The following is a 25,225-nucleotide window of genomic DNA, read 5'->3' as shown; positions in this document are numbered from 1 at the left end:
GTCATTATCTTTTCTCTGTTGGTTATAATAATAATAATAATAATAATAATAATAATAATAATAATAATAATAATAATAATAATAATAATTATAATAATAATAATAATAATAGTAAACATTTTATAGCGCCTATCCAGGCCTGCTCTAGGCGCTTTACAAATACTGTATGTAAATCACAATATAATAAAATCCATAAAAATTCGTTAAAATTAGCTGAATAAATCTTAAAAATTAAAAATGTACATTAAAAGTATTAAAAAGGAAAAATCGCTAAGAGTACCGGTAATAAGTTTTTTTAAAAGATAAGTTTTGAGTTAAAAGAACTTAAATTGTCACATGAGCGGATAAAAAGAGGTAGAGTGTTCCAGAATTCAGGCGACGAAACAGCAAAAGCTCGAGACCCATACGACTTAAGGTGGAATTTTACAGGGTTAAGGCGTGAAGAGTGTGATGATCGGAGGGTTCTTGAAGGTTAATAGTGCGTTCAGTTACAAATCTTGAATGTAGATAAGAAGGTTCATGACCCTTCTAAACTCTTTTTCTGCCTACTGCCATGGTTACAATGCACGGTCTGTCTGTAAACTATTATTTAGATCGCCAATCAGCCCTAAACCATCTTTTTCATCTAATACAGACAGAAGATAGACCGAGATCTTTCCGTGACTTTTACATGGAAATGGTAACGTCAAGTTTTGGTGATGACTTAGATCGCCTCCGACAGGTATGTATCTTGTTTGGTTATCATGATCATGTTTATTTGCTGTTGTCCCAGCATATATTTAACAAATCAACCACATTTGTCCAAGGTATTCACTCTTTCAGACCAAAGAAATTACCTTATAAAAGATTCAATGCCAAAATGCACTAGAACTTTATGGACTTTAATGGTGTCTTTCGTGTATTCTATAAGATGTAGACCATATAAAACTAAATTCGATCGGAAATTCGCACACGTTTACAGAGCCAAAGATCATTTTTCCCGCATGAAGAATGAATTCTTTGACAGAAATTTTCCCCCAATTGTCAAAATTCGGGTACTCTACGACCATGCCATTACATACAAAAATCGCCATTTCTTGGAATAAAAACAGTTTTCCTAAAAAAATATTACTGAGGGTGTCCGTTTTTCGCGGAAAAACGGAAACACCCTAGTGGATTTTTGTCTGCCTTGGTGAGAATGTTATTGGATCCCTGGCGAACATCCTGGTTTCATCAGGTCTGTTACAGAGGATGGTCTAATCACAGGTTTATTCGATACAACAATATGTTTCGATCAGCGCCACGTGGCTTCTTTCGAAGAAAGAAAAGCTACCGCTGAACTGATCATGTTATTTGCAACTGCAGGCTCCTAACGTTTGTTACCAAACAGATTTTACGTGTCACACAACAGTACAGCCCGCGTCTGTGCTCCCAGGCTAACAAAACCGCCACTGTGGAGCCTTTAGTTAGCACATGTTGATTTGACATAGTCTACAAAGTCATCGTCTCAAAGTCATAGGTCTCAAAAGTAAGGAATTTGGAACAGGAAATTTAAATAGTACCAACCCTTATATAGGGTGGGGAAGGGAAAGTTCAGTGACTGGACTGCATATCTCCTTGCCACCGGAAAGATCGCAAGCTACTATAATTACAGGACACTTTCAATATCTCGCTAACTCAGTTTTTTCTCTTTATTACAGGAAGGAAGTTTAGACTCAAGAAAAGTTGAAATGTTGATAAACTGTTTAGAAACTGGAAAGGACATTTGGTCTGACTTGGAAAAAAGTTTGCTTCAGTCCACAGAGTAATGAATAGTGTTTTGCAGTGGAGTCTGGTACTTCTGCGCGAAATTCACGCGATCTAAGCTGAGAGAAGCGAGCTTAACCAGCCTACAGTGCAGCGTTTCTTGGCGAATTGTCGCATTTTCGGGCCTTTACGTTCACTACAAGATACAATCCTGACCCTAATGTATACACTAAATGACTATTGCTTTTATACATCACATTGCCGTCAATTCGGGTTAAAAAGATAGAAGTTAGAAAACCCTCTGTTTAATAACATTCAAGTGAACTTTTTCCTTATGTATTGATCTATAGTAATGACAATAATAATTCGTCTTTATTCCAGCTGATAAAAGACATACTGCAATAGCTACAATACTAAAATATTAAAAAAGCTAGATACAGCAATAAGAATTAAAATTTAAAAATAATAGAACATTGTGTTAAAATTTTAACCTGTGTAGAGCCACCGGCTACAGGAGGAGGGGGGGGGGGCAATCACCTTTTACCGAAAATATTATACATTGCACGTGAATTCCAGTTTATCACCTTTCGCGACATTTTTTTTGTAACTACAAAAGCACGTTTCAGGACAAATCAAACTTAATTCTTGGCTCCTGATTCTTGTTTATATTCACGGACATAATTATTGAAAAATCAAGACTTGCAGCAACTTCTATCCTGAGATGTGGGGAGAGAAGGTGTGAACCTAGCCTGAATTTCAGACATCCCTCTGTGCTCGCCTCCTCGCCAGAAGAGACGTCTGAACACATTTGGCTCTAATGCCGTCCGGTGACGTCACTACACTTTGGTTTTAATTCATGCGGAAAAGCTTCTGTCGAGGCCATGAAATTGTGAAAGAAAAATCGCTTCAATAAAGGATTACAGGGTAACAAATTGTTTGAATAGTAAACTATTGAAGACTTGAGACAAATGAATGAGATTTTAATCGACTACAGGCTATATTCTTTTACGGAACCGATTTAATCTGAACTGATTTGCTTTATCTAGCGATCAAAATATAATATGCAGCGGACAAATACAACACACTTGTGAGTACTTAAATGAATCAATTTAGACGGTTACATAGGCATCAAGAAACGGAATTCAATACAAAAATATCCTTCTTGACCGTGGGCACTGAGTTCAGAAATCACTGGCTCATCGAGGCTGCAGGACATAAGCGTCGAGCGGCTTTGTTGACAACAAAAGAATAAGCTTACGTATAAATTTGGCAAAACACTGCATGTCGGAGCGACGAATGCCGCCAACTTAAAACCTACCGGTTTCCATTACTATTCTTCATCCGTAGGTAAACTAATAAAGTAATAAACTCAAAGTAAATGACGAATAAATTCATTTCTGGGAAGGTGAACTCTTTCGAAACTCTTTGCAAACGTTTTCAAATTACAATCCTCGCGCGGTAAATTCAGTCATAATTTCACATAATTATGCAAAATATTTTTAAATCAACCAATCAGAATCACTACCCGGTTTTCGGGTAGTGACGTCACCGGACGGCATTAGAGCCAAATGTGTTCAGACGTCTCTTCTGGCGAGGAGGCGAGCACAGAGGGATGTCTGAAATTCAGGCTAGTGTGAACCCTGTTCAGGCTACTTTAATTGTTACTAATAAAGCAGTCATTCCACGTTTTATATTGTCAAGTCGTGACTCGGAAAATGTGCTATATGATCGAATACAAATCCTCCCCACCCAATCGCCACCTCCACCACTACTTTTCGAAAAGAAGAAATCACTTATTGAAAAGAACGCTTAACCGGTTTTGACGTGTGTAGTTGACCGGAACCCTTTTAAGCGTAAAATATCAAATAAAATAAACTTTTAAAAAACGATATTTACGCTGAAAAACAAAAGGCTGGAAATTGGCCGCCTGATACAGAGGTTCCATTATCGTCATTATCGGGGGTAATGTTACAAGAACTAAAAGTAAATCGTACTCCTTGGCACTCTACAGATTCTTGCCCTTCCTTTCCATACCATGATTCAGGACCCTTGATAAGCGACACTAACCGGTATTCCTTATTTTCCTGCAAACAAACTGGCGGGTTAAACGTTACATCGAAGCCGTAATATCCATTCGTGCCATCCTTTTCTGGAGTGTAAACTCCTGATTGTTTTACAAGGAAAGAATCGTTTGTGGTATCTTTAATTTCTGTAGAAACAGCATACTCGCCACCTTCAGCGCCAAAATGCTGAACTGCATGTAACTTGACAGGCTTGTTAACAGTGAAATTAATACAGTCAAGACAATTGTTGGAGTAACCCCACCCACCGTAGATTCCAGCTGCTGAAACAAACCTTGCAAATCTAACACATCGATGTAAAACCCGAATTCTTGGAGCTTCTGTGAATGGTAATGATGATGTTAAAACACCACTGTAGTATTTCATAATGTCTCCAGCCTCTTTGAAAGTAAGAATGTAAGAATCGATTACAACCGAGGCAAACTCCTTAAGTGACATCAATGGAAACCTTATCGCTTTTACAATCTCCTCTCCCAGAATTCGTCTCTTCGCCTCGCCATCAGGAGTTATCCCCTGCCTTTCACTTTCTTTTGTGGCCCAGCGATCAACAGCTTTAAACAGTTCCACTTCCTTCACATTCAATACTTCTCTCTTCACAACAGTTTCGACAAGGGATCGCTCAAGTGTCACAAATTCATCTGACGTCACAGCTTCCTCCGTCTGCTTCTCAATCACTTCCCAGCATCGATCTTCCAAATCTTTATTTTCAAATTTCTGGGCGTGCGGCAAAATGCAAAACACGTTTGATGCTTTTAAATTGTCTTGCAGATATTCAGTGCATTTCCCAGCGAGTGAAGGCATCATATATTTGTTCGCCAAGTACAGCACTTGCATAACGTTATTTCCGCTCAAATTCACTTCGTCGCTGTACAAGCATAGGCGTACGAGGCGGGGGGGGCGAGGGGGGGCTGCAGCCCCCCCAGTGCCAAAATTTTTCGGGCAAAATGCATAGAATTCGGGCAATAAGTCTAGAGAAAAAAATAGAAAATAAGCCAAAAAGTCGAGTCAATATTACGTTCAAAACGAATTTCATCAACAGGAAAAGTATTGGAAATATACCGAACTTTGTGATTCAAAAGTCCAAATTTCTCATTCATCTGCTTTCGTTTCCTCTCGCAAATTGCTATAATCATTTTCGATTTTTCTCGCAAATTCTGCGTGACCCCCTAGTTAGATTCAGTTGCAATAAGCTTTTCCATAGCTTGAGCATTTGCACACGGTGGATTTAGTGCAAGACCTTGAAACAAAGCTGTTATAAATGTGATGAAGCTAATGCTTTCGACTCAGATGTTTAGTTCTCAAGGCTAGCTTAAAACTTTGAACGAAATTATTTAAAACCAATCATCCCTGAATGTTTTACACGATTTTCTATTACTTTCAAATGATGGGGAGGGGAACAATGTAAATTGGCTCGCTAAAATTAATTTAATTTCTGCTGAACTAAAATGAATAAATAAAATATTTCCGAAAAAGGATTCAGTGTATTGACACCTTCGGACGACGCCACGGAATTAATAAAATAACTTAAAGCAAGCAGGCGAAGTTTGTACACAACTATTTCAATGCACGTTTTATTTTCTATTTTATAAGCCTCTTTTTCGGCTTTCAACCCATGCCATTTTTTTCGGGCAAAAAGGTCTCCGCCCCCCCAGGACCGAAGGTGCCCGTACGCCTATGTGTACAAGTAACGCAACATTTCCAACAGACTCTCGTACTCACAGTCAGGCAGTTCAATAGAGTCTGTAGTTTCCGCCATTTGACCATAGAACATGGCAAAGAACACAGGACTGCTGATTGCAAGCACAAACTTGTGAGCTGGAATCACCATCTCCATACGCTTGCTACTGTCGCCAGTCGACGCTCGAACAACAAATTTCACATCGCTCAACAACTCGTTGTTGAAAATAAAAGCAGTTCTGCTTCTGATAGTTGATCGTTTCGTCTGCCAGTTCTCCAAAACAGCAGCCATATCTTCGCTTTCTGTATCTTTATATATCTTTCCAAACGATGAAACGAATACTCAACTCGAAGAATGGATTCGATGCCGGGACTCGATGCGGTTGACCGTGGTCACTTGAGACTGCGGGCTCCTTATAAGTCACGCAACACCGTGACCGTGATGTAGCGATGAAATGCAAAAATACAACGCCACTTTCAAAGGGCACTTTCCATAAGACAGAACCACAGGCTTCCCAATCTCAAAAGTCGTTTGTTGATGTGTTTTTAAGAGCCCATCGGGTAACCTGCGATCAGGCGATTTTCCCCTTGCAAAGACGAGAGAGGGAAAAAGAACGCCTGGTACATTTATTTAACCGGCCGCCAACCGCCCCCAAATTTAAATAAACCAACTGTTTATATGGAGGAGAGTTGTCCCTGGTAGGAGGGTTACGCGAGAGAGCTTTTCGACATTGTTTTTTGGTAAATAGCTTCGAACTGTTTATATGAGAAATTGCAAAGTTGGCTCGGGGGGCAGGGTGACCCTGGGTGGAGGGTCACTCGCTTTTAAGGTAGGGTGACCCTGGGGAGCGAGCCAACTTTCTTCCATATAAACAGTTTGGTTCTTTTTGCCTCGCCTACCAGGGACAAGTTGACACATACGGAGCATGCGCAAATGCTAGAATCGGCCAAAACAACATCGAAGTCGGCGGAAAATTTGTCTAAAATGGTCGTGGTCGATGTTTCAGCGTTCCTGATTTTAAAAAAGGCAGCCTTAATAAATATTTCAAAATAACTCTCGCCAGTACAGTCTTTTGAACCGAGAAGGCCAAGTTTGGCTCGGTCAACAGGGACAACTTTCTCATATAAACGCTCGGTAAAAGATAGCTCGGGAGAAAGGGTTACCCTCCTACCAGGAACAACTTACAACTCTCCTCTACATATTTTAGAAAAAGCAGCCACAATAGAAGTTTCAAAACAACTCTCGCCAGTCTTTTGAACAGAGAGGGTCAAATTTTGGCTCGTTCAACAGGGACAACTTTTTCATACAAACGCTCGTTAAAAGATGGCTCGGTATGGAGGGTAAACCTCCTACCAGGGGCAACTCTCTTCGATCCATATAAACAGACCCTAAGGTGTCGTCGAACTGTCAAACTACTCCTGGCGGCAAATTTAGGACTCGGATTTCCACCAGGCGTGAAAAACGTCTGCAGAATAATAAATTATACATGTACAGCCTGTATTAAAACTTTTTCGCCGTGCTAAAATAAAAAATGCTTTCAGTAGCAGGAAGAAATGGCACTCGCGAATGCATATTTATCAGCGATAGATGCTGTTTCCTACAGCTCACAAAAAAGGAATTTACAGATGAGCTGTTTCACGGCGCGGATAGCATCGTGTAGCTTTTATAAAGTAAACACTGCAAACATTCCAACTCCTCTGGAATATTGTCTGGTGAATTTGTTTTCCCGAAACTCATTCGATGAATTGCCAAAACACCGTCACGAAAACAAATTACGCATTGTCGAACACTCTATCTGTTCTGCATTCAGAGAATTACACTTGCAATTTGTCAGGGCTTCAGCTAACGTAGAAGAAAAATCGTCCTCGCAATTAACACGCCTCGTCTAAGCCATTTATAGCACCAGCTTTTGACCGGAAGTCTCGTTGAAATACTACAGCCAATCAGTCCACACCGCTTCATTTAGTATTGTTTCTCGACCAATCAGAAGAAAAACCAGAATCCATTTTTTTTACCTACGATTCGACAATTGCAAGTAAATGTATCATGCCCTCCTTTCCCGGAGTGGTAAGTAGGGAGGGAGGGCATGATCTCAGGTTACCCATCGGGCGGCCGACTCTGCATACGTGGTGTATGCGACAGCTTGTGTATATAGAGAAATGTAAGGGAAAATCACGGATTCTCTAAAATCGGGTAAAAAACTATCTATTTTGAAATAAAGTTTTCCTACCTCAAATGTGTCGCTTACTTGTCTCTTGTGCCGAATTTGAAGCCATCCCGAGTATTTTGTCGATTTTTGTGAACCTTGTTCCCTAAAATGTCAGAAACGCACTTTTGTTAACGTGTTTTCAGCTATATTTTCCTTTCGTTCTCTTGTTCCTAATTATTTTATGGCCATGTTTCCTTGTTCTCTAAAAACCCTGAGAGGCCCTCAGCAACATCTCTGCTAATAGCTTTTGCTCTTGATGGGGAGAGTGGATGAATAAACAGTGACGATCAATGTGGGACGTTGTGGAGCGTAAAAATTAATAACTCGGTGGAGCCATTGGCTTGGCAGCGGGTATTGGTTACACTATGCCAGGGGTACAGGGAACTTATTCTTTCGCCTTATTCCGTGACAACGCAGCAGAAAAACCAGAAGACTTCTTTGGAACTCAGCAAAAAGTCTTTATTGTAGAGGAAACATCGTCAATACCTCACACTAGTTCACAACACAAACTGCTAAAGGTAATATAATCGATTTGCAACAGTTTATACGTGTTGCTTATATACTACCCTTGACAAATCCTTTGCTATTGATGTCTATAGTACAAGTCATATAAATGTATTGTTCACGAAAGAAATTAAAGTTATTGTTTCATGCCTAAGATTGATCGGTTTTCCAGAATATAATATTGTCATTAGTAGAGTTATAACTAAAAATATATTTAAAGTTTGTACGTTTATTTTTTTCGTCCGAGTTTTTCTAAAGTAAGCGTTGTAACTGCTCATCATCAGAGGTAGACCCTGATATGCCTATCTATATGATTACCTCTCTGATTATGAACATGTGCTCGAAATATGCCGTATTACGTACATTATTGTAACTATTGTAGCTATTGAGCAAGTATTATAATCAGTGACATTAGTCTATTCATGTGCAACTTCAGTGGTATTTTCTGGGTATGATAAATTTTCTGAGTTCGTTTCCTTATACTTATGTAGGGGTATATTCACCTTCGTGACAGTTCATAGCAGTGCACATTACAGTTGCAATTATAGCAGTGTGCGCTACAAAATACAAAAAGGGTGATAATGATCCTAGCGGGGAGTAGAGTGAAGAAGCAGCTACAAGTATTGTGCTCACCACTGGTCATTGGATGGACACAGCAAAGCTTCAAGCCCATCATTAGACAAACAATTTGCATCATTGGACGAACAATTTACAATGGAGACCTCTAAGCTATATTATTTAATAGCACCGTTCGGAAAAAAAAACGAGCACTGAGTGGCAGCAGTTGAAAAGTCGATTTCTTTCATTTTTACCTCATAGATACCTATTTGATAGATGTGAATCCTGATGTAGTTTGTTTCCGCTAGAAGTCCATTTATCTCGAGAAAAATAAGAAAATCGGCTAAATTTTTAACACGAAATTCGCTACCATAAACAATCCTCGAGTTTACAAACTATCCGCACAGAAAAGGTTGCTGACTTTCTGCCAACCAAAAAAATTCTTTCTCTAGAAGATAATTTCGTGGCGGTGGCGAAACTAGCCTGCATGCTATACCAAACTGAAACAATTTAAAAAATAATCTTGATAGTGGTGGTTCCCACACAAACACTTTTAGTGTCCATACACCAAATGCGATATGGATAACTATTTTCAGTCTCGCCACATTGACCAATGTTATAAGCTAAAAATCAGGGTAGGAAATTGGCCTGTAGATTCAGAAGTAAGAAGAAAGACTCCGCTGCGCGTCGTATTTTCAAATCTCTTCCTGGTGTTTGCATATCCCGATGAAACACTGTCTCTTGTATTTGATATACTACATCATAACACAAAATAGAACTGATAAACGTGGAGCTCTACACACATTCTTGGAGCTGTAAATAAGTTCTTTAGCTGAACAGTAAGGCGGGAAATTGGCCCATTACTTCACAGGTTCCATTATTATTACCGCCCGTAGAACGGAAGGTGAATCGTACTCCTTGGCACTCTACAGACGCTTGCCCTTCCTGTCCGTACCATGATGAAGGACCCTTGATATGCGACACTAACTGATATTCCTTACTTTCCACCAAACAAATTGGACGACCAAACTGTACATCAAAGCCGTAATAAGAGTTAGTCTCGTCCTTTTCTGAAGCATAGGATCCTGTTTGTTTCACCAGAGAAGAGCCCTCTGCGGCATCTTTAACTTCAGTGGAAACCTTGTACTCGCCATCCTGAGAACCAAAATGCTGAATTCCATGTAACTTGATGGGCTTGTTAACGGTGAAATTAATACGGTCAGCATCGCTGGGGTAATTCCACCATGCCTCAAACACTGGCGGAAGAATCTTTTTAAATCTGGAACATCGATGGATGGCAATCCTTGGAGTTTGTTTGTATGGTAAAGATGATGGTAAAACACCATTATAGTGTTTCGTCATTTCGCCAAACTCTTGAAAAGTAAGAATGTAAGAATCAAATACAGCCGAGGCAAATTCCTTCTGCGACATTAATGGAAACCTTATCGATTTCACGATTTCCTCTCCAAGAATTCGCCTCTTCGCTTCGCCGTCTGGAGTTATCCTTTGCCTTTCGTTTTCTTTTGTGGCCCAGCGATCAACAGCTTTAAACAGTTCCACTTCCTTCACATTCAATCCTTCTCTCTTCACAACAGACTCGACAAGGGATCGCTCAAGTGTAACAAATTCATCTGATGTCACAGCTTCTTCTGTCTGCTCCTCAATCACTTCCCAGCAACGATCTTCCAAATCTTTATTTTCGAATTTCTGAGCGTGCGGCAGAATGCAGAATACGTTCGATGCTGCCAAATTGTCTCGCAGATATTCGTTGCATTTCCCAGCGAGTGAAGGCACCATATATTTGTTCGCCATGTACAGCACTTGCATAACGTTATTTCCGCTCAAATTCACTTCGTCGCTATACAAGTAACGCAACATTTCCAACAGACTCTCGTACTCACAGTCAGGCAGTTCAATAGAGTCTGAAGTCTCCGCCATTTGACCATAGAACATGGCAAAGAACACAGGGCTGCTGATTGCAAGCACAAACTTGTGAGCTGGAATCACCATCTTCATACGCTTGCTTTCACTGTCGCCATTCGACGCTCGAACAACAAATTTCACATCGCTCAACAACTCGTTGTTGAAAATAAACGCAGTTCTGCTTTTGATAGTTGATCGTTTCGTCTGCCAATTCTCCTCAACAGCAGCCATATCTTCACTTTCTGTATCTTTGAATATCTTTCCAAACGAATACATGTAACTCGTATCGAGAATGGATTCGATCGATCCCGGGACTCCATGCGGTTGACCGTGTTCATTGTGATTTGAGACTGCGGGCTCCTTATAAGTCACGCAACACCGTGACCGTGATTTGGCGATCAAATGCAAAAATACAACGCCACTTCTGGTACTTTCTTAGGGAGCTTTTCATAAGACAGATAATATACATTAATAATATATATAAGACAAATAATATACATTAATAATATTAATGTATTGACTAGTTTGACGGGACAAATCTGACTATTAACAACAGAATTTTGTTCTCGAATGTACCGGACCAGCCGGGCCAGTTCTGACAAATGGAAAGCGCCCTTAGAGTTCGAAGCAAAAATGTGCGAGACTCTTTTAGTATAGGCAAAAAGGTTATAAAAGTAGTGAAAACAGCGGGAAACTTCGCCTCCATTACTCATAATCACCTTCTTGGGTAAAAATATATATTTGTCCCGGCGACGCTCTCTGCGACTACAGTGGAACCCCGTTAATACGGACGTCAAGGGGACATGCCCCCTGGGGACATGCCAAAACTGAAGTGTCGCCGTCCGTATTATCGGGGTGTCCGTATTAAGCGGGCTCTCAGCCCGAAAAGTCACGAACACATGTTTTATCGACACAAAGACGAACGCAGACATGTTTACGCTGAACAAAATTTTGTTCAACTCGGTACTGTAACTGTAACAAGTTTAAACTATGGAAACCTTACGGTAATTTATCATACTCACTGAAAAAGGCCCCGTCTACACTTCCCGGATAAATTTGAAAACGGAGAAATTTGAAAACGCCGGGTACAATCTTTTCCGTCCACATTAACGGTAGTAACGAAAACGAAGACCCCGAAAACGAAGACCTAAGACCTAAGACCCATACGAAAACTAAGACCCGTACGAAAACTAAGACCTAAGACCCATACGAAAACTAAGACCCGTACGAAAACTAAGACCTTAGACCCATACGAAAACTAAGACCCGTACGAAAACTAAGACCTAAGACCCATACGAAAACTAAGACCCATACGAAAACTAATTAAGACCCGTACGAAAACTAAGACCCAAAGACATGCATTCGTTTCGCTCATGCCAGGGTTTTGAAACACACCTTGTTTAATTTGTTTCTTTCCCGCGTTTCCTTATTAAAAACTTTACAGTATTAACACCCTTGCGGCTTTTTGTGATCAAAATTATTCCTAGCAAAACAAATGTTTTCTCTAAGCAGTTCCTTTCAAAAGGATTTCTCAGCAAAGAATACGCTCACTGAGTTATGTCTAACTGTCTCGTTTGAAGCCAAACCTGCTCCCATTATACCTCAGTGTTTATGATCCCGTGGGTAACATTAGGAATTGAACCATGTATGAACGCTGAGCGCTTATACAATCCTTTTGTCTTCCAACTTTTGGTGCTTTGTTTTTGTTTCTTTGCCAAGTATAAATGAGAGGTATTCAGGACTAGTACCTTTTAAATCGTTTTCACGCGTAACCGATTTATCAGATGATGTTTTCTTTTATTTGAAACTAGAAACGCGTCATCTTTAGTGTCCTTTACATTGTCGATATTGTTGTTTACATGAACGTGTGCCATCGTTATTCGTTTCGAAATGTCTCGAACTAATATGTATATGATTTGACATTGAACGAGTACATTTCATTTTCTTCGCAGTTTTTTGGATCGAAAGCGCAATGTCATTAATTAAAGGGATGGATCAGCCAGTAAGAATACAAACTGGACAAATCTGTTTGAACTGTACTGTGCAGTTGGGATCTGCACAAGTCATTGCGACAGTGTAGTGTCGTATATTTGCCAAACACGGCTACATTGTGTATTGATCTCGTCAGTTTGCGAGGTTATCTAGTTTTACTTAGAGTTGTTTGTTTCAGTTTCAATGATAATGAATGATAGATTTTTCTAAATTTAGTAAATAAAGGTTTTGTTAGTGCTTCTTATGTGTAGTTATATCAATAATGACATTTCATTCATTTACCGGGGCAACAGGCGTACTAGCCAAGATGTTTTAATTTTACTCATGTAGCGGGTCAAACTAAATGGCGTGGGTGGGTGGGTCGTGCGTCGTGGGTCGTGGGTCGTGGGTCGTGGGTCGTGGGTCGTGGGTCGTGGGTCGTGGGTCGTGGGTCGTGGGTCGTGGGTCGTGGGTTTTGGGTCGTGGCAAGTTCGCCCCCGATGCAAAGGAGCATTCTCACCGATTTGTTATTTTTGGATACCGTTTTTCTTATTAACAAAAACATGTTTTTCTTTTATGTCTGGTGCACCGTTTCGCTTTTTTCCCTTCATGTCTGCTGGACAGTTTTACGGAAGTGGGCCGAAAATTGCAAGTATTTGCTTGACCTTGGCGTGGAGGCTGTTTGCCGACTGAGAATTTTCTAATAGGCGTTTTGGTCCCGTTTTGTTGACAACCAATTTATTGAACGATTTCATGTAGGTAGCTTGGTGGTTTTTCTTTCCCAGTCGATTAAATGATCATGTTATTCATTTATTTGTTTATCCAATTTTATCAGGGAAGTCACGCTAGCCAATTTATTTTATAATTTGTAAAGACTCGTGGCTTTTCTTGGTCATTTCAAGTGAAAAAGTTACAACTTCTCGAGTCTTTTTTTAACTTTAAGGGATTTCTACAGAGCACCTTATGGAATTTTTTTTTCCTGTGCATGGCCAATTTTTTATTCTCTAATAAAAAAAAGAGTTTATTTCAGTTGTTCGCTACCTACCAGTGATCCAATTAGTGGCGTGGGAACGCTCAAGTATGATTGGTTAAAAATAGGTGAAATGTACATGTTTGCATTTGCGGAAGCATTATATATCAAAACTTGCACTGTCTGGGACGAGTATAGCTAACTGTCGTGGGTCGTGGGTCGTGGGTCGTGGGTGGAAGTCGTGGGTCGTGGGTGTGGGTAAAGTCGTGGGTGTGGGTAAATGTCGTGGGTACCAAAAAAGACTAAAATAAAATAAAAAATACTGAACTAAAATTTGTGACAAAATAGTTCGTTCATGGCTAGTCTGATGCAGAGTGCAAACATACTTGTTGGGATGTCTGTTAAAACAAGGAACACCGCAAAAAAAAACACCTGGAAAACCAATTTCTTTAAACGCAGATAAACAAAACAGTGTTATAAAATTCAATAAATTTAAACAATTAAAATAAAGTAAAAATATTAAAGAAAAAAGTATTATGAAATGGAACATGATCAGTGCTTAGAAGTTTGCGATCAGATTGATCGCTCACAGATGGACTTGAACTGAAGATCTCCGGTCATATTAAGGAAAAGTTCCGAAGCCGTCTGAAGTCCCAACATTTACGAAGCCTCTTGTCAGAGAAAAGAACAGCAGAAGAAAAGAGTCATAAAAACAACATTCACATGGCAATTTAAGGGACTGGGTCACGGCTGAGTTGAGTTTATTTTATTAAATTTTGCAAAATACCCGCTATTAAACTTTGTGTTTGCAAAGAAATTACTTTTTTGGATCTAAATGACAGAACCTTAACTTTATCACAACCAAATGTGCCTCCTGGGTGATATAATGTTAAGTTACAAGCAAACAAGATTAACTTTGAAAACTGTTAAGCCCAACAGTATTTCAAAAACGCATATCGCAATTCATTTTAATCTTCTTCACTTTTGGCCATCCGTACCTTCTTTTGTATTTGCTGTGTTATTGAATGTTCCTTCACTTTTTTAAGCGGTTGTTTTTTTGTATTTCATTGAATTTTTTGGCCATTTCCCAGCCTAAATTTGGATAAAATCCGTGATACAGTCCCTTTAATAGTAAATTCTATTTTATTCTGAGTTGCGATTAGCATTTCGCGCTCACACACTACACTACCCCACAAGAATGGTGACTTTAAAATATTGCGTGACATTGTGCGTTGCAGACTGAGCGGCATTTTTTCCGTGGGAAATTTTGATGGTCCCGTTTGCGACTACAAAAGAGCGCTTCTGGCTGGTTTACTAATAAAACTGATGTAATGGCCTCGCTTCTTGGCCAAAGCGACTAGATGTGCGATTCGGACTCGGAAATGCTGCAGCCAACATTTTTACTACAATCTATTACACACTTGGAATTGCGAAAGCTAAGCGTGAGAGCTTTTGCGAAAGCTTTCTTATTAAACCGTCACCCAACGCACTGCATGTAATTTTGCGCCTACCTCTTCCAAATTGTTGTGCTCATTTTCATAACGAGCACGTAGTATTACTATTATTTAATTGATTGACTAAAAATCACGGACTGAACGCGGGCTATGGGCTGCGGACTAATACTGCATCCTGAGCGACGTTTTACGAAAGGGTTGCAGGGGTGTTTCGGGGTGCACTGGTTTGGGGGAGTGTTTGAGGACGAAACGCTAATCGCAGCTCGGAATAAAATGAAATTTAATATCAACTTCCATGTGAATATTGTATTTATGACGCCTTTCTTCCGCTGTTTTTTTCTCAGAGAAGAGGCCTGTAAATGTTACGACTTCGGACGACTTCGGAACTTTTCGTTACGTAATATTACCGGAGATTTTCAGTTCTAGGCACTCAGTTGTGAGCGATCAATCTGGTCGCAAACTTCTAATTAAGCACTGATCATGCTCCATTTCCTAATACAGTCGTGTGTTTCGCGGTGTTCCTTGTTTTACAGACATCCCAACAAGTTTGTTAAGAACTCTGCATCAGACTAGCCATGAACGAACTATTTTGTCACAAATTTTAGTTCAGTATTTTTTTTTTTATTTTAGTCTTTTTTGGTACCCACGACATTTACCCACACCCACGACTTTACCCACACCCACGACCCACGACTTCCACCCACGACCCACGACAGTTAGCTATACTCATTTCAAACGAACTTCGGAAACCGTTCGTGAAAAGTTTTGTGAAACACAATGTAAAAAAAGAAGAAAAAAAATTACTCAGTCTGCACGGTCTGCACCGTCTGCACGGTCTGCAGTCTGCAGTCTGCAGTCTGCATGGTCTGCGTTTTATACCGACCGAGCTGGCCGAGGTGCTTCGACTTCAGGCATGTTCTCCGTAAAAACTAAAATCTTACACTAAGAATTAAGTCGTCTTAAGTAAGATAAAGGCCCTCCAAAGATAAGATGAGTTCCATCTTATTATGAGATTTTGCTCTTTTGCAGTAAGACAAATCCATCTTAAAATAAATTGAAGCTATTCCCTTCCTCTTAATTTAAGACTGACAGAGTCTTACCAAAACGTAAGAGGTAAAAACGTCTTGCTTCAAGATGGGGAACACGTCTTAGAGCAAGACCTAGTCATCTTACCGAAGATTTTGTCCCTCTTAACTGAGACGCTTCTGTCTTAATTTGAGAAAGAGAATATTATTTTAAGACGATGTTTAAACTTAAACGTTTTTTTAAGACGCTTGGAACTTTTTAAGTTGGTAGCACCTTATTTAAGACGTACAGCTTCTTACAATCAACAACGATACGATTTCACCACCGAGAAGACACTGGGGACGAGATTGGCGAAAAGGCCAACGCGCGTTTCAACAGTTTCATTCAGGCACGAACCTTCGACAAGCTGCGAATGTGGAATGGAGCTACACGTATATAAACTTCTTAAAAATGCGTTGACTTCGACTCGAAACTTGAAAAAGAATACCCTAAAGGTTTCTTTGATTGTATTTTAACAACTGGGAGAAGTGGCCTTTTTCATTAGCAACGAAACTCATGGAAAATGATCCGCTAAAGATGGCAAACTGTGAGGACTGTGAGTAGCAAAAGACACATGCAGAATATTACTGTGAATGAATTTAGACAGCAGGAAAATGTCTGGAGTTGAATTAGATGACTGCATGAAGAACTGAAGCTGACTGAGCTGAAGAAGGGGTGCATTCAATGAATTCATTGACTCCGTAACACAACGTTGGATCCGCCGATAACAGCTAAGACTTTTAAGCTTATTAATTCTCATGTATATTCTTTTCATTTATCCTTGTTTGTATGTTTTTTAATGACTGAATTAAAGTTAAGTGTTTTTGTTTTGCATTTGTTGTGTTCTCGTCTCTCTTGGGCTGTAAAATAAGGTAAACTTCAATTCAAGTATATTCTCCGAACGCGCTTCCCGACGCGCTTGCGAATACAAGTGACGGTTATATTTTTGAAAAAATCTTATTTAAAAAATAACCGTCGTTTGTGAGCTAAGAAGGATCCACCTTAATATTAGAGACAAAAACATCTTATGCAAAGATGGTTTAGATCTTAATTTAAGACGAAAATGTATCTTACCTCAGAACTCTTCATTTAAGGGATACTCATCTTACATTGAGACGATTTTGTCTTACATTTAGATGATTTTAAAACTTAATTTAAGATAAAAGAAACCTCTTACCTCAGAACTACTTAATTTAAGATTTTAGTTTTTACGGAGTTTTGCGAGGTTCGAGTTGTTTACGGCTGAAGAACTTGAAGTTTCTCAAGGGAGAAATACACAGACGGCGTAGGAAGCTCAGTGTTTTCAAGGAAATCGCCGTGAAACAATCCGAAATACTTCTGACACCATGTAACGTCTTGAGTACGTAAATAAACGAAGGACAACACTTTAGATCCGTTAAGCCAGCTTTAATGGCGTCTTCAACAACTGAAAAGCGGAAAGCATGGTTGGTGCACTCATGCATGACACCACGTGACTATGACATACAATCGTTAACCGGAAGTGAAATAAACAAGATACGCGACATATTCGATACAGCAATGTTACGATCGAAGGAGCTTTCCTTCAGTCGACACTCTTGTCTCATCGAAAACGAAAGAGGAAGTGCTAGCGATACCGCTGAACAAGTGACCGTCCAAAGTGTCACACAACTGCGTGACCCGTTTCCTTTGTCATGAAAAAGCAATCAGATCGATAACTCATTAGCCTGCGAACAGGCTTTCTGGAGAGCGCTCGGCCGGCGGGGCGGGAAATCTCCGGAAAGCCTGTTCGCAGGCTAATAACTCATCTGAAAACTCGCTCAAATTTGTGCATCTAAACTAGGCGGAATAACTGCCAAAAACTACTGCAAAAAGAAGGCAAACCCTTGGATGCTCACGTTTTCTTCAAGCCTGGTGTACTTGCTAATTTAACGACAACCCTTCTCGGCAAAAATTCCGACAGCGACATCAAGGTAGAAAAACATGGGACAAAGAACAGCCGTTTGGTATTTTTTTAATTTATTTGAATTCCAAGAATGGTCAAGAATGAGGCTGAAGTAATTTCTTGGTTTTTGTGCTATAAAAACGGGAGATTCTAACGATCCTCCTACCCTTAAAAGTCTTATCAACATCTGATACGGTCAAACTGACAAAGACAAACCATTTTCCTTTCACTTTTAGACAGGAACGTGAAGTGCGATTAAACAGCGACACGGGACATTTTTTTAGTTCAGATCTAGATAAAAACACGGGACCCCCTCCCCCCAGAATTGATAGAAATTGAAGGAAAAGGAATTGAAATAGTATATAGTTGCTGTTCGCTGCTGTCATCGCAACGCACATCAGTGCCGATTTTCAAATCTCCTTGCTGCTTGAAGATCGCTAACTTGCTTGCAAAAGTCTTCTATTTCCTTTGCTTCGCTTCCGGTGTACTGATTAGACGACCAACAAGCCATTGTGTTCACATCCCTTAGCAATCTTTATTTCTTTATTTTCATTTCAGGAAGGAAGTTTAGACTCAAGGAAAGTTGAAATGCTGATAAACTGTTTAAAAACTTAAAAGAACATTTGGTCTGACTTGGAGAAAAGCTTGCTTCAATCAAGTTCATAGTGATTTCAGCAGACTCTGGTATTTCTGCGCCAAAATTCACTGGAAGAACGGAAATACGCGGCTGGGAGACGCGAGTTTAAGCCAGTCTACCGGAAGTGCTGGCTTTCTTGGCGATCGATTGCTTTCATGGGAGAGTTATACTACAGCCGTAAATTATAACACTCGTTCGTATATTCAGCGCCTTCTCATCCAAAATATGCCTGCATTGCAGGCCACCGAATAGGAAACGGCATTGCTTGGTGACTGATCTATCAATCTACGAATTTGCAACTAGAGAATCCTTTTTCTTCATTCCTGGCTTTCTATTTTTATAATATATTTACCAGTAATTAAATAGTTACCTTGCTTATCATTTTTTGGTCGAAATAACTCTGACAACCCTTTCTGTTATGTTTAACCTTTTCTACTATAGTAACTGTCCACTATTGCAGTACTCCTCCCCCCACTAAATTTTGTAACAGAAATTCGAGCAGACATTAACGTACAGTGAAGGGTCAAAACATTTCGGGGAAAAATGCCTCGGCTGTGACACAAAATCCACCCAAAGGCAAACTAAATATTAAACATTCATGCATGGGAAATAACGAGGAGAAATCAGTGGACGTTCACCTGAATAAGCTTGAGGATTGACAAACAGAGTTCGAACGTATTTTACTGAGAGAAAATTGGTTGCAATTCCGTTGAGGCCTCAGAATGTTTTCCTGGGCTTTTATTACAATTGCTGAGTTGCTTCACTTCTATTAATCCGCAGTTTGCACGATTTATCTTATATTATTAATATCACATGCTCGCATAACTATTGGCCGTGTGTAAATAAAATACAGTTTACACGATTTGTGTCATAACATTATCGCAGCTGAGCAAGTTGGACATTTGTGTAGCGATACAAAATTAAGTTTCCAGTAATGCTTCGTGGCCTGTGTACGCTCCCTCCCTGCACTTCCCCTTCGCTGTACACCGGCTGATGCTTCGACGCCATTCTAAAATTGATTCTAAACTAAACATGACCTAACATACAAAAATCTCTCTTTAACTATCAAAATATTTTGTCTTCATTATTTGAAAAAGATAAGCTTGGCCCCTGACAGCACAGTCATCTGTTATAGTTTATGTTCTATATGCTCTCGTTCGCTGGGCTCCAACTTCACTCGGCCACGCTGCCTCCATCAGCAGCGTGGCGCGGTGGTTAGGGCGCCAGACTTGAAATCCGAATGCCCCGGGATCAACCCCCGTTCTGACCATTAACTGGTATTGTTTTACGGTAGACCCAAGTTAAATCAATCAGGCACCCTTGTCAATAGCCAACTGGTTCGCTTCCTGCCAGTTGGGATTTTTAACCCTGTTACGTATAATTTGTAACATTTGAGTTTCTGTTTGAATGCTCGCCCCCATTAGCACAAAGTTAATAGAGGTAGTAAAAGAACTGATGACTAGAGCTTTAGCCGAACAGCAAGGCGGGAAACTGGCCCTTCGTTTCATTCGTTCCATTTCTTTTACCCCTCGTAGTACGGAACGTGAATCGTACTCCTTGGCACTCTACAGATGTTTGCCCTTCCTGTCCGTACCATGATGAAGGACCCTTGATAAGTGACACCAACTTGTATTCTTTATTTCCCACCAGACAAACTGGACGATCAAACCGTACAATAAAGCGGTAATAAGAATCAGTCTCGTCTTTTACTGAGGCGTAGGATCCTGATTGTTTACCCAGAGAAGAGCCACCTGTGGTTTCTTTTACTTCAGTGGAAACCGTGTACTCGCCACCTTCAGAACCAAAATGCTCAACTCCATGTAACATGATGGGCTTGTTAACGGTGAAATTAATTCGGTCGGCGCAAGCACTCTCACGGGAATAATCCCATATTATACCTGAAGTACTAGCCGGAACAAACTTTTGAAATCTGGAACATCGATTGACAGCAGTCCTTGGAGTTTGTTTGTATGGTAAAACTGATGTTAAAACACAATTGTAGTGTTTCATCATGACACCAACCTCTTGAAAAGAAAGAATGTAAGAATCGAATACAACAGAGGCAAATTCTTTCTCCGACATCAGGGGAAACCTTATCGCTTTCACGATCTCCTCTCCCAGAATTCGTCTTTTCGCATCTCCATCAGGAGTTATTCCTTGCCTTTCACTTTCTTTTGTGGCCCAGCGATCAACAGCTTTAAACAGTTCCACTTCCTTCACGTTCAACTTTTCTTTCTTCACAACAGACTCGACAAGGGATCGCTCAAGTGTGACAAATTCATCTGACGTCACAGCTTCTTCTGTCTGCATCTCAATCACTTCCCAGCATCGATCTTCCAAATCTTTATCTTCAGATTTCTGAGCGTGCGGCAGAATGCAAAACACGTTTGATGCTTTCAAGTTGTCTCGCAGATATTTTGTACATTTCCCAGCGAGTGAAGGCACCATATATTTGTTCGCCAAATACAGCACTTGCATTACATTACTTCCGCTCAAGTTCACTTCGTCGCTGTACAAGAAACGAAACATCTCAAACAGACTCTCGTAGTCACAGTCAGGCAGTTCAATAGAGTCTGTAGTCTCCGCCATTTGACCATAGAACATGACAAAGAACACAGGACTGCTGATTGCAAGCACAAACTTGTGAGCTGGGATCACCATCTTCATACGCTTACTTTCACTGTCGCCATTCGATGCTCGAACAATAAATTTCACATCGCTCAATAACTCGTTGTTGAATATAAACGTGGTTCTCTCGACGACAGTTGATCGTTTCGTCTGCCAATTCTCTTCCACAGCAGCCATCGTTAGTACTCAAGTGCAGTCTTTCTTCCTTTAGTTTAGTCCGTCAGCAGATTTATTCGATCAGTCGCACAACTGATCGCACTCGAAAACAGGAAAAGTTACCGCTGAATTGACCATTGTTGCGACTGCTGGCTTCCAGCTTGTCACGCAACTGCGTGACGCGTAGTGTGCAAATGTTCAGAGTTTCCTGCAGCAAAGAGATATGAAAACCGCACAAAGGTTACGAACACAGCAGCAACTAGCAATTCAGACTCTCGATATATTTAAGCTAAATGCAAACTAGTCTTTAAAGATATTTATTTTTAAATTTAAGGCTGTATGGAAAATGTTACCATAGGCCACCCCTAATCTCTGTTTCCCTTAACTGCTGTTGACCGTTTACGCATTGCAATCCATTTACGCCGCAAAAATGTTCAAGTCACCCAAAGTTCTAGGGCGGAAAAATAAGGTGCAACTTTTGACAAACGAGTGAGTTCTGATTATTTATAAGTTTCTCTCTTTATTCCGATCCAAGAGGGAATTTGCTAAGAACTTAAGTATATTTGTTCTGAGTTTAAAAACAAAAAGCTTTCTTCACTCAGTAGGAGCTTGAACAGTTATTACAGTAGATCAGTTCGATCACCTTGACTGAGAAGCGAGGGATAAACTGGAATACGGCGTAGGTTTTCTTGGCGATTGATCGATTGCTAATAGAATACCGTCAAATTCCGGTTATAAGCCCCCCCCCCCCCCCCCCACCCTACTTGGTTCAAGGCCCATCTTCACAAAAAAATACATCCAGTTGTAAGTCTCCCCGTATATAAGCCTCCCTCTACTGGATTACCGACAGCACTGTCATCCTTTGACGCCTTTTGTTAAATCAGTAAAGTAAATTCTTCCAAGGATGCTTCGTCCCCAAGTCGTAAGCGGAGTCTCGACGGAATCGGAGTCAGCAGAATCAGAACGCTTCCATTTTCTTTCGATTTTCGCCGTTTTCGATTCAAATCTATGACTTTGTCGCTTATGTAGCAGAGGCGGCAGATCAGAATAAACCCGGAATTCTCGGTTTTTACGTGACGTCATCAAAATCATACAATCTCCAGCCAACAATATTTCAAAAACCCATATCGCAATCGATACCTTCTTTTGTATTTGCTGTGTTGTTGAAATGTTCCTTTTTTATTTCTACGCGATCGATTATCTCAGTTGAAAGGCGAAACTCCTATCCTTACCCAATCCTGACCTTACTATAGTATAAAACAAACCGGTACTATCCGAAAGCTGCCGACACTTAGGGCGCTTTCCATTAGTCAGAACTGGCTGGTCAGACAGGTATATCCGCAAACAGAGTTCCGTTCTAGTTGTTAGTCAGATTTGTCCTGTCAAATCTGTTAGTGTATAAGTATTATACACTGTTGTGGATTTGTGGGAAAATTTCGTGAAAAAGGCTCATTGCACATTTAAAACCACTGGACCTGCCGGTCAGTTCTGACTAATGGAAAGTGCCCTTAGACATGGTCCCGGACACATGCAAACACTATATATTTAACCTCTCATAAGCGAGCTGAGCAGCTGTCTTATAAGTGGTCACCTGTCAGACTGCCCGCTAACAGGAGGTTCCACTATTACTGATGTAGTTTTAGGCTGGGACGGTCAGTCAGTGCTGTCAATTGGTTAATAAAAATGGATGTGGAACCTTCTGATCAATAAAGGTACAAATCCAATATGCAAGTGAACATTTATTCTGGTTTTATTTGTAAATTCTTTTAACTTACTTGACAAGCTACGCAGCGAACGCAAAGCGGAGTCTCACGTTCGCAGGCCTGGGCTCACATTTGGTGCACTTCATTTGAAGAGACGTTAAACAAATTTCCATTAATGAGCGTATTTAATACTCTTAAAAATAGGAAAACGCTTGACCAGCCGTTTGGACGAGTATAATACAGCGGGGCTGGCTTTTCAAGCACAAGGAAATGACAGCACTAAATTTGAACTTTCCAAGAACTAAAACAAAACTTAAGCATTGTTGGGGATTGTTAAGCTAAAAACAAAAGCTGGAAACTGGCCACCTAAAGAACTTAAAAAATCAGTAAAAGTAAATTGTACTCCTTCGCATTCAACAGTTTTTTGCCCTTGTTTTCCGCTCCATGACACAGGACCCTCGAAAATCGACACTAACTTGTACTTCTTATTTTCCTCTAAGCAAACTGGACGATTAAAAAATACATCAAAGCCATGATAGTCATTTATATCGTCCTCTTCTGAAACATAGGTTCCCGATTGTTTTACAAGAGAAGAATCGTTAATGATGTCTTTTAGTTCTGTAGAAACTGTGTACTTTCCACCTTCACAACCATAATGCTGAACTCCAAGTAACTTGATAGGCTTGTTGACAGTAAAACTAATACAGTCAGGTTTACTCCAGTAATTCCAATACGTATTTTGGGGAGAAAACTTTGCAAATCTGTAGCATCGATGGACAGATGCAATTCTAGGAGTTTTTGTGAATGTTAAAGTGGATTTTAAAACATGATTGTAGTGTTTCATCATGTCACTTAGCTCTTTTGAGGTAAGAATATTACAATCAAATACATGCAAGACAAACTCTTTCTCCGACATCAATGGAAACCTTATCGCTTTAATTACTTCTTCTCCCAAGATGCGTCTTTTCACAACGCCGTCTGGAGTTACTCCTTGCCTTTTACATTCTTTTATGGCCCAACGATCAACAGCTTTAAACAGTTCCACTTCCTTCACGTTCAACTTTTCTCTCTTCACAACAGACTCGACAAGGGATCGCTCAAGTGTGACAAATTCATCTGACGAAATGGCTTGTTTGGTCTGCATCTCAATCACTTCCCAGCATCGATCTTCCAAATCTTTCTCTTTAAATTTCTGAGCGTGCGGCAGAATGCAAAACACGTTTGATGCTTTCAAGTTGTCTGCCAAGTATTCGGTACATTTCCCAACGAGTGAAGGCACCATATATTTGTTCGCCAAGTACAGCACTTGCATCACATTACTTCCGGTCAAATTCACTTCGTCGCTGTACAAGAAACGAAACAATTCCAACAGACTCTTGTAGTCACAGTCAGGCAGTTCAATAGAGTCAGTAGTCTCCGCCATTTGACCGTAGAACATGGCAAAGAACACAGGACTGCCGATTGCGAGGACAAACTTGTGAGCTGGAGTCACCTTCTTGCTTTCACTATCTCCAGTCGACACTGGAACAACAAATTTCACATCGCTCAATAACTCGTTGTTGAAAATAAACGTGGTTCTTTCTAGGACAGTTGATTGTTTCGTCTGCCAGTTCTCTTCAACAGCAGCCATCATCGTTGTTCTCTTGGTATCTTCCCAGTTTTATTCGATACAGCAATGTTACGATCGAAGGAGCTTTCGCTTGTCGACTCTCTTGTCTTATCGAAAACGAAAGAGGAAGCGATACCGCTGAACAAGTGACCGTCCAAAGTGTCACACAAATGCGTGACCCGTTTCCTTTGTCATGAAAAAGCAATCAGATCGATAACTCATCTGAAAACTCGCTCAAATTCGCGCATCTGAATTAGGCGTAATAACTGCCAAAAACTACTGCAAAAAGAAGGAAAACCCTTGCATGCACACGTTTTCTTCAAACCTGGTGTACTTGCTAAAGGCTATAGGTGGTTTTCACTGTCACGCCACTGTCACGCCGCAAAAAAATATATCCAAAACTATTTCTGTCTTGATTTAATAAAAGGAG

The 25,225-nt window shown here is 40.2% G+C and overlaps 4 protein-coding genes and 1 pseudogene across 7 annotated transcripts in view; 1 reads left to right on the top strand and 4 right to left on the bottom strand.

The window, feature by feature from the left end:
* The window catches only part of LOC144633854 (uncharacterized), a 97,508-nt gene that overhangs the window by 11,169 nt on the left and 61,114 nt on the right, over positions 1–25,225 (top strand). For 2 of the 3 annotated variants that reach the window (XM_078492750.1, XM_078492752.1), the window contains exons 10-11: positions 635–721; positions 1,680–2,252. The exons of the other annotated variant lie outside the window; for it this stretch is intronic. In XM_078492750.1, the coding sequence (XP_078348876.1) occupies positions 635–721; positions 1,680–1,787 (195 nt within the window). In that variant the 3' untranslated portion in view covers positions 1,788–2,252. Of the gene's footprint in view, positions 1–634; positions 722–1,679; positions 2,253–25,225 lie in introns of those variants that run through there. 3 annotated transcript variants of the gene reach the window in all.
* LOC144633874 (BTB/POZ domain-containing protein 6-like) lies at positions 2,221–5,902 on the bottom strand (annotated as a pseudogene). Its single transcript, XR_013567114.1, has 3 exons — positions 5,477–5,902; positions 3,365–4,671; positions 2,221–2,469 (listed from the first exon to the last, which is right to left on the bottom strand). The product of XR_013567114.1 is annotated as a BTB/POZ domain-containing protein 6-like (transcript).
* Positions 8,020–11,004, bottom strand: LOC144633826 (BTB/POZ domain-containing protein 6-like). Its single transcript, XM_078492710.1, has one exon. The coding sequence runs from the start codon at positions 10,952–10,954 to the stop codon at positions 9,584–9,586; it is 1,371 nt and encodes a 456-aa protein (XP_078348836.1). The 5' UTR covers positions 10,955–11,004; the 3' UTR covers positions 8,020–9,583.
* On the bottom strand, positions 18,009–21,687 carry LOC144632642 (BTB/POZ domain-containing protein 6-like). Its single transcript, XM_078491321.1, has one exon. The coding sequence runs from the start codon at positions 21,502–21,504 to the stop codon at positions 20,167–20,169; it is 1,338 nt and encodes a 445-aa protein (XP_078347447.1). The 5' UTR covers positions 21,505–21,687; the 3' UTR covers positions 18,009–20,166.
* On the bottom strand, positions 23,218–25,128 carry LOC144633833 (BTB/POZ domain-containing protein 6-like). Its single transcript, XM_078492717.1, has one exon. It carries the CDS (start codon positions 24,817–24,819, stop codon positions 23,500–23,502), a length of 1,320 nt encoding a protein of 439 aa, XP_078348843.1. The 5' UTR covers positions 24,820–25,128; the 3' UTR covers positions 23,218–23,499.

This window comes from Oculina patagonica, chromosome 12, assembly GCF_052425735.1.
Source record: "Oculina patagonica isolate OP01 chromosome 12, crgOcupat, whole genome shotgun sequence".
Taxonomy (NCBI): domain Eukaryota; kingdom Metazoa; phylum Cnidaria; class Anthozoa; order Scleractinia; family Oculinidae; genus Oculina; species Oculina patagonica.
Note: the sequence above shows the minus strand (reverse complement) of the source record. Positions and strands in the feature narration are given on the sequence as shown.